Here is a 9,232-nt window from a genome sequence, read left to right as displayed (position 1 = left end):
TGCCACGAGAACTTGTATCGACATTTTCAAATCGATACAAGTATCGCCAAGCAAAATATCGCGATATATCTCCAAATTGATTTTTCCCTACTCACCCCATCTGACCCTACCCTGATTCAAGACAATTTGAATAAAGAAATACTCAGAAATGCAATTTTAAGCTTAATTTTCTTGACATATGTCCTCCTTTATTAGACAAATGCCACAAAAACTTGTATCGATTTTTAAATTAATACAAGTTTTGCCAAATGAAATATCGCAATATATTGCCAAACTGATTTTTCCCTACTCACCGTTAGCTGACACTACTCCTGATTCCCAACCATTTGAATAAAAACTATGTAATTTTAAGCTTAATTTTCTTGATTATGTATCCTTTTTTATCAGACAAATGCCACAAGAACTTGTATCGACATTTTCAATTGATAAAAGTATCGCCAAATGAAATTATCGTGATATATCGCCAAATTGAATTTTTCCTTCATCCCTATCTGACACTCCTCCTGAATCACAACCATTTGAATTAGGAAATACTCAGAAATGCAACTTTAAATTTAATTGTCTTAATAATATATTCTCCTTTATCAGACAAATGCCACAAGATCGTTTTAAAAATACCCCCAAAAAAGTCGGGGGGTGGGGGGTATGTAAGTTTTCATTTCAATAGAAAACTTCTGGAAAAAGTTTCTTGGAAACACAAATTCAGTGTTTGGATTAGTTTTATGTAGAAACCGTTTTAGTCAATCTTTTCTGATTCATACAATTGCGAAATACGATCAGATTTTAGAGTTTGGTTGAGTTTCCTGAAGCTGTAGCTGCTGAAGATCCTCCAGATGCTTCCTGTCAGCTGATCCATACTCTACTGAAAAGTCACTTGGACTACTTGACTTCATGAACACAACATGACTTTCAAATCAGTGGAACCTCCTCTCTCCGTGTGCAGTCCTAAACGTGTTCTCGTCGTCCTCATGATCTGTGCGGCGGTTGAGTCTTTCCGCCTCTGGAGCGCGGCGGCTTCCCTCTCAGCTGCTGAGGAGCGGCGGTCTGGAACGGAGCTCATTTGTCTGTTACAAGCCTGGCTTTAGCACCAATGCTTTCCAGATGTTACAGATGTTATTACCACATTATTGCTGCTGGTAGAGTCCCAACTGTGAAACCAACCACAACAGGCCCGGCCTCGGTACCAGCGGTGGAAGTGAAGACGTTTGACTCAGTGTTTTTTTTGGCAACGGGCCACAGAGGTCTCTAAAGGTTTTTGCTGATTTATTTAGGAAATCTGAGAATCAAGTGCAGAGAGTATGAGGTTTTTCAGTAGCATGTTGATGGAGAGACTTTCATACTTGGTGGACGTGGAGCCGCAGCGAGGCACTAATGTGGTTTTAGGAACTTTAAATCCATCGTTTAATGGACATCTGTGTATTTTTAGACTAACATGTTGACATTCACGGCCGTCCTGGAACATCACGTCTTCAATGAACATCCACCCACTTCATTTATACAGAGCCGAGTCATAACACAAGTCGCCTCTTTGTTCTACGAGGCCAAATTCATTTCACAAAACGATCAACAAGAGCAGAGGCTGGCTGACCAGTCAGACTGATCTTCACCATGTGATGAAACCATGTGGTGATTTCCAAAATAAAACCATCCGATTTCATTTCAGAGCTCCTTAAGCAAGAACCCTCAGTCAGGTTTGACATTTAATTGGGTTTGCTGCTATTTAAACAGTTGAGAAGGATTTCGTTCTTACTGAGATTTTAAGTTGGAGTGTTTCCACATGCTCCTGAAAATGTCAGGCCTTTACTTCATCTGTAGGGTTAAGCGGTGTGATGTTTTTGGTCATGAATCGTAGACACTTAAGTTATATTAATGTTTTCTGTCATAGAAAACCCCCGCTTGTTGTTTCAGCCTTAAATAGAAGAGATTTAGAAGCAACAATGGAGTGAAATACTCTTAAAAAATGGTTTTAATTAAAATTAAATTTTAAAAAAGCACCAAAACAAAAGTATTCTATGTGTTCAAGGACCCTCATTAAATCAAAAGGTTGTGTTGTGTTGTTTTTGTAAATACAATGCAGTTTCTATTACACACGCAGGTATTATAAACACACTCTGGTCATTTTTTGACCTATTTTTAAAGCATTCCCAATGGTCTCTTAATTATAATTAAACCGCAGAGCAGTGGTTGTTTGTTAGAAATCTGCCTGAGTTGTGGGCGTAAGTGTTGGCGTGGAGAAACACTGCCTCACCTTCCTGTACCTGTTTCTGAGAGCTCTCTGTGTACATGCTCTCCTAGCTTAAAGCCTCTCCTAACATTACTAATGCAACAAAAATGGTGAGCAATAATGTAGCTATCCGCTACAATCCAATACAGTTTTGATCCAGATTCTAGCTCGGACGAGGGAAACAAAGACGTTCTTGGATCTATTTGTCTGCAAGTGAATGTATCTTGTGGCCTACTGATTGTAGCATCTACACCACAGCTACAGGATTTTTCCAGCACTATTTTCTCAGAAATATAATTTTAATTTTAATTTTCTTTTCATATGCTTTCCATTGTTAGAAAAATGGCACAAAAACCAGGTAAAACACCCAAAACACAACTCTTTAAAGATCAATTGAAGGTACTCAATTGCTTACTCAATTATTCCTCATTTAGCCTTTTACAATTTTCAAATCCAGCCTATCCTTGACACTTGTAGTCTTTTCAACTAAAAGAATGATGGCGATAAATAAAGAAACTGTTTTACTATAGTATATTGTTTTGTAGTTTGTAGGAAATTGTTGCTAAATAAAATAATATTAACAAAGCAAATTTGATTTATCCAAATCAACTATAATTTATAAATAATTTTTACTCCTTTTTTACGTTAAACATCATACATTATTTTTATCTTTTGCAGATGGTCCAATATTTACAGACGTTCAGACATAAATAAAGTAGTATGTAGATGTGATTCGGATTTTTTATTATTTTATTTTTTACTAAACTTTAAACTTTAATAATAAAAACGATAAACAAACTTAAATTATCATATTTAATGCATTAAATTTATAAAACAAATAAATGTCGAATGAAAAACGACATCGAAGTTTAGTTTGCTCCCGCTATGCATGTTGGGAGTTATGGTTTGTTGTTATTGTCACGTGACGCTAGCTAGCATCCGCTCCGTTTAGCTCCGTTTAGCGGCGCAGAAGGAGCGGGGAGCCCGCAGAAATGATGAGCGGAAAGACGGTCATAGTGACCGGAGCGAACAGCGGCATCGGGAAGGCCACCGCGGCCGGGATCGTGCAGCTGCGGGGCCGGGTGATCATGGCCTGCCGGGACCTGGCCCGGGCTGAGGAGGCGGCCCGGGACATCCAGCTGCAGACCGGCGCGGACGGCTCGCTGGTGGCGGTCCGGTACCTGGACCTGGCCTCGCTGACCTCTGTGCGCGCTTTCTGCGAAGGAATCATTAAGGTGAATTTATTCTAGTTCATATTCTGGACTTTAAAAACTTGAATTAAGATGACATCTGATCTTTTAGTATTGATGTTCAATTTTGCCCTTTACAAATATTCAGTAAAAACAAAAGAAAAAAACAGATTTTTATCAATTTAACAATTGTTGATGTCAAATTAATCCCAGTGGAGATCCTTTTCTTTCCCATATTACTTAATGATGTGGAACATCCTTCTTTATTGAGTTTTTCCTTTAGTTAAGCTCACCTGGTAACGTAATTATCACAGGTGTGATTGATTTCAGTGATCAAAAGAGTCATCCATGAGTTTAACTGGAAAACAAATGTTTTTTTGAATAATAATTTGGAACTCACTCTAATTGCATTTCTATAACTGTGTAATAAAATATTCCATAAACTGGAGTTTTTCTGCTTCACGGCTGCCTGTGTTTCTGCTGACCAGGACGAGCCTCGCGTGGACGTCCTCATCAACAACGCCGGCGTGTACCAGTGTCCGCTCACCCGCACGGAGGACGGCTTCGAGATGCAGTTTGGGGTCAACCACCTGGGTCACTTCCTCCTCACCCACCTCCTGCTGGACCTCCTTAAGCGTTCGGCGCCCAGCCGCATCGTGGTGGTCTCCTCCAAACTCTACAAGCACGGTGACATCAACTTCGAGGACCTGAACAGCGAGCAGTCCTACGACAAAGCCTCCGCCTACAGCCGCAGCAAACTGGCCAACCTGCTGTTCACCTGCGAGCTGGCGCGGCGCCTGGAGGGCAGCGGCGTGACGGTGAACGCGCTGACCCCCGGCATCGTCAGGACCAACCTGGGGAGGCACGTGGAGCTCCCTGTGGTGGCCAAGCCTCTGTTCAACCTGCTGTCTTGGGGCCTTTTTAAGAGCCCCGAGGAGGGGGCCCGCACCTCGGTGTTCCTGGCCTCCAGCCCGGATGTGGACGGCGTGCAGGGAAAGTGCTTCGCCAACTGCCGGCCTCAAGTCCTCCTGGACAAAGCCACGGACCAGCAGGTGGCCAGCAAGCTGTGGGACATCAGTGAGGTCATGGTGGGAATAACCACCTGAGATCCAAGGAGCTGCACACGCTCAGAGAGTGTCTGCTGCAGGGAATGAAAACCCGCCGTGCCTTCATCATCATCATCATCACAGGAAATGACGAAATCACAGTAAAACAGTAAATTATTTTTCCTCTTTTTTTGGAAGTTTGACGTTCCTGCTGCTGTCAGACAGATCGGAATCATGTGGAATGATGCTCTCAGGAACATTCTGATTCTGTCAGAACTTTAAATGTTTCAAGCTGCTGTATTCATGTTCCAGGGCTGTCATTCATTGCACTAAAGTTCTGTTTTGCAATATTTTATTATCTATTATATCCACAAAACCAAAGATCAGAAAAAGGCTCCACTTCTGCTAAGTCAAGGGTCTGCTACCTGTGTCCCTTTTAACCCTCTACTGTGGCTTTCTGTTTTTTTAATGTTATTACAAGTAGCTGTAACGTACAAATTAAGTAGTAAAACAAAACAAAAAAAAGAAAAGTAGTCAATCACTCTTCGAGGCTCCTGACCATAGTAGCTGTAATTTTCCAACAAGCACTTCGACTTTGAGTTGGACTGAAACAGATTTTTTTAAATCAAGTGCAGTAAACACAGCCAGAATTCACATTTTTGAACAAATTAAATGATCTTAAGTGCATCATATTGTTAGAAAAATACAGTAAGGATCACTTAACCAGCTCTGATTTAATTGTAGTTTACTGGATTTCCGAGTTTCAGGCTTAGATGCAGCACAAAAGGTAAAATAAACAGTTTTTCCCCTTAAAATCACTGCTAAAATCACACCACCCATTGCTACATTTTCTGCTTTGACACGTGGTAAAGGATGTCTTTTATTTTGAAAGGACTTCATGTGAACCTCTGTCAAAAGTTATTTTTAAAAAAGTCTAATTTCTCTTTATGTTTGTGTTTTATTTATACCAAAAATCAGTATTTCATGCATAGTTATCATAAAAGCAACAATTAAATATGAATCCAAATCAGTATCTTATTTTTCTAAAGTGTGATTTAAGACTTTGTGGCTCCTATTGGGTTATAGTCGGTGAGAAACCGACTCGAATGACTGTTTAAGTGTTGAAGGTTTCAGACCCCTGCGCTAAATGAACAAACCAACTAGTAACTTTATAACAATTTCAGCTTCAACCTGTTTAGAATAAAAGCTCCTGCTAGCTTACAGCCCCTCACACCTTAACCTGACATTAGCGGTGCAACAAAAATGTGAGGAATATCACAAAAATCCAGTTTGAATCCAGCTCAAATAAGGAAAACAAAGACGTTCATGGATCTATTTGTCTACAAGTGGATACATCAGAACGAAGCAGAATAGGAAGCTGTCATGACAAATACGTTCTTTTATTTACATCTCTTTTTTCTCTTCTCCTGATTCACAACATCTTGAAAAAGGAAATACTCAAAAATAAAATTTTGTACTCAATGTTCTATATATATGTCCATCGGAAAGTTTATGTTAAAAACACTAAAAACACAAATTTCATTGGAGTGGGTCTTTATCTCTTTGCAGTGCTGTGTTGGAGTGTTGTTTTTCCTTCAAATTTCTCATCTGCAACTTATTTTGGTCAAGCTTTGACAGGTTAATACATGAAGAGCATCTCACCTGATCATTGATATCGTGAAATCCTTTTGGGGAATGAGTGGGTAGCAGCTTAGCTCGGGTTAAAGGATAACCAAACCCGAAATCAACTTTTTGGGCTGTTGATCTCTATAATTGGGGCTTTAAAAATGCTGTCTGTTGGTCATTGCCAAATTTTTGACAAATTAAAATAAACTTGTTTAATTTATGAAACTATAACGTAAAACCCGCCTATGCTGCCCCCTACAGGTTGAAACAAGGGACTGCAGTTGAATTTTGTGATTGGTCAATTGGTGTAAGTTCAGAAAGTTTAATGCTCTGCAACTGCAGTATAGAAGCCCCGCCCATCTTTGTACTGTAACTCCCCCACTCAGTCTCCCTCCACTAGCCCCGCCCCCTTTTTTTTGCATTTTTCTAATGTGGGCTGAGAATGGAGTCAGCCTCCAACTGCCCTGTTTGGTTACCCTTTAAGTTGCATTGTTAGCTTGTGAAAGAACTTACGAAAACATTTCTTTTTTTCATAGTTTAATTTAGTTTTTTTAAGATTTTATTCCTACTTTAAACATTTTCAGTTTTATGATCAGACTTCTCTTCATGCTCGTTCTGGAGCTGCTTGGAGGAGAATGTTCTCCTCTTTGTCGACCTGTTAAAGCTGTGGATGTAAACTTGTTTTGATAGACATGATGAGAAAAAAACAGGAAGATTTTAGAAGAAAAACAAATTGAAACGTGACCCTCCTCCTGAATCTGCTCCATGTTGAACGCGCCTCCTCTGTTGGTGACCCGGAGGCGAGGGGGCGCACCTCGTCATGCTCGAGGATTTCAAATCAGGTGCGCGTAATAGAATAATGCTGAGGGACCTGCTTCATTAACACCGCACGGCCTGTGTGTGTGTGCGGGTGTGTGGAGGGTCGGCTCAGATATCGGGGGTTAGTTGAGCCTCAGTCAGCCATGCTGGCTGCTCTGAGAAAAGCAATTAGCTGGGAATGTTTACTCTCCAGGTGACCCGTAAACAGCACACTCCTCCTGGTATGAAATGGTAGCGGGACCTCCAGGATTCATGACTTTCCCACCTGGACCGTTCATTAGGACATTTTCTGGATCATTTATGGAGAGCTGGGCAACAATGCAGAAGCACAAAGGCAACCACTTTATCAAAGCCATCAAGCAGCAAACGCTCCTGGGGCATTTGCAAAGGCAGCTCCACTCTATTTGTTTAGCAAATGACGACAATTAGTGCAATTACACAATCTGATGTCGGTAATGGGCGCAGTAATATTCATAGGCCCTGGAATGTTAATCTAAATGTAAGAGGCTACTTACGCTTTAAGCTGCAGCACATAATGATTCAATTAAAAGCACATTCGCTGCTTTTTCTTGTTTGTGGAGCTTCTGTTCAGCAGATTTATCTGCTTTTCCTGAGCTTTAAAGCTCTTTGTCTTTCTTTTTTTCCCCCCCAAATAAGTCTTTATTCCAGCAGTTAATATGTCCATTACTAAAACATTACAGAAAATAATCCTTCTTCTTCTTAATCTTTCTATAACCATTTAACAAATATATCTGATCATAATTACAAATTATTGTCGTGAACATTACTAAAACACATTGTTAAATGGTTCACAAAAGTTAACGGTTATTTAAACAAACATCTGTTTTATTGATTACAATAAAATTCTGTAGGTATTTTACATAGCTGTAAAATTCACTGTCCTTTTTTGCAGTGATAGACATTAAAAAATCAGTTATGAACTTTGCACCTTTCTAGATAAAAATGTGACTACACTAAAACTATACTTTGACCTCAAACCTCTAAAGCTGAATTCACAATTCATGTGAATGTGACTAGAAGACCTGCGATGCGTTTTTAATCATTTAAGTTTCAAAAGAATTGTATAACTTCATTTTATTTTTATGTTCTTTTTTTTCCTTACCTTCCATTGAACATTTTTCTTTTTCTTCGCACCTTGATGCCTGATCCCTAGAGCTCCTGTAGTAATTTAATCTTCATACAGCAAGATCAATAAAGTTTGTCCTATCCTGCCCTGTCTTGTCATCTCCTGTCTTGTCCTGTCTTGTCATCTCCTGCCCCATCTTGTCCTTTCCTGTCTTGTCTGGATCCATCCTGTCCCGTCTTGTCTCGTCCCATTCTGTCTTGTCCTGTCCCGTCTTGTCTTTTCCTGTCTTGTCTTGTTCCATCTTTCTGTCTTGTCTTTTCTTGTCCTGTGTTGTCTTGTTCCGTCTTGTCCTTTCCTATCTTGCCCTGTCTTGTCTCGTCCCATCCTTTCTTGTCCTGTTCCGTCTTGTCTTGTTCCATTCTGTTCTGTCCTGCCCTTTCTTGTCATCTTCTGTCTTGTCCTATCTTGTCCTGTCTTATCTCGCCCCATCCTGTCTTGTCTTGTTTCGTCCCATCCTTTCGTGTCCTCTCCTGTCTTGTCTGGATCCATCCTGTCCCATCTTGTCTCATCCCATTCTGTCTTGTCCTGTCCCGTCTTGTCTTTTCCTGTCTTGTCGTTTCCTGACCTATGTTGTCTTGTTCCATCTTGTCCTTTCCTATCTTGCCCTGTCTTGTTTCGTCCCATCCTTTCTTGTCCTGTTCCGTCTTGTCTTGTTCCATTCTGTTATGTCCTGCCCTTTCTTGTCATATCCGCTCCTGTCTTGTCTTGTCCTATCTTGTCTTCCTTTCAATGACTGCAAATGAGACATACGATAGATGTTTCCATGTAACAATGAGACTTGTAACAGTAGCTCTATCCACACGGAGCGGGACCATCAGGTTTATAAACATATATTTGGACAACCATCCAACAGTGTGGAGGACACAAATTCGCTATCATGTTTGGTGTGAATGATCACACACAATAACTGAGACTCAACTGAACATCCATTCATTGTCTTCACCTGCTGTGTCTCTTTTAGAGTCACAGGGTTGCTGGAATCCTTCCTGGCTTCTAAATTGCTTCATAAAGTACTTACATCTTCCTAAATTAGGAGAACTCATAATGTGTAGATATGATTATATTAGAATCTTTAAGTGCTTCTGTGTTTTGACAGTTTAATCTTTCTCCCCTTTAGAAAAGCTGTCGCTTCTTTTCTGATGATAACTTCCATAGTTTTTTTTATCATGTTCATGATAGC

At 40.2% G+C, this 9,232-nt stretch overlaps 1 protein-coding gene across 1 annotated transcript; it reads left to right on the top strand.

Annotated features, from left to right (window-relative positions):
- Window positions 1-2,957: 2,957 nt before the first annotated feature.
- On the top strand, window positions 2,958-8,137 carry LOC112161121 (retinol dehydrogenase 14). Its single transcript, XM_024257705.2, has 2 exons — window positions 2,958-3,459; window positions 3,903-8,137. The coding sequence occupies exons 1-2, from the start codon at window positions 3,217-3,219 to the stop codon at window positions 4,518-4,520; spliced, it is 861 nt and encodes a 286-aa protein (XP_024113473.1). The 5' UTR covers window positions 2,958-3,216; the 3' UTR covers window positions 4,521-8,137.
- Window positions 8,138-9,232: the final 1,095 nt, after the last annotated feature.

The sequence above is a fragment of the Oryzias melastigma genome, linkage group LG22 (assembly GCF_002922805.2).
Source record: "Oryzias melastigma strain HK-1 linkage group LG22, ASM292280v2, whole genome shotgun sequence".
Lineage (NCBI taxonomy): Eukaryota > Metazoa > Chordata > Actinopteri > Beloniformes > Adrianichthyidae > Oryzias > Oryzias melastigma.
The sequence above is the reverse complement of the archived record's forward strand: the minus strand, read 5'-3'. Positions and strand labels throughout refer to the sequence as shown.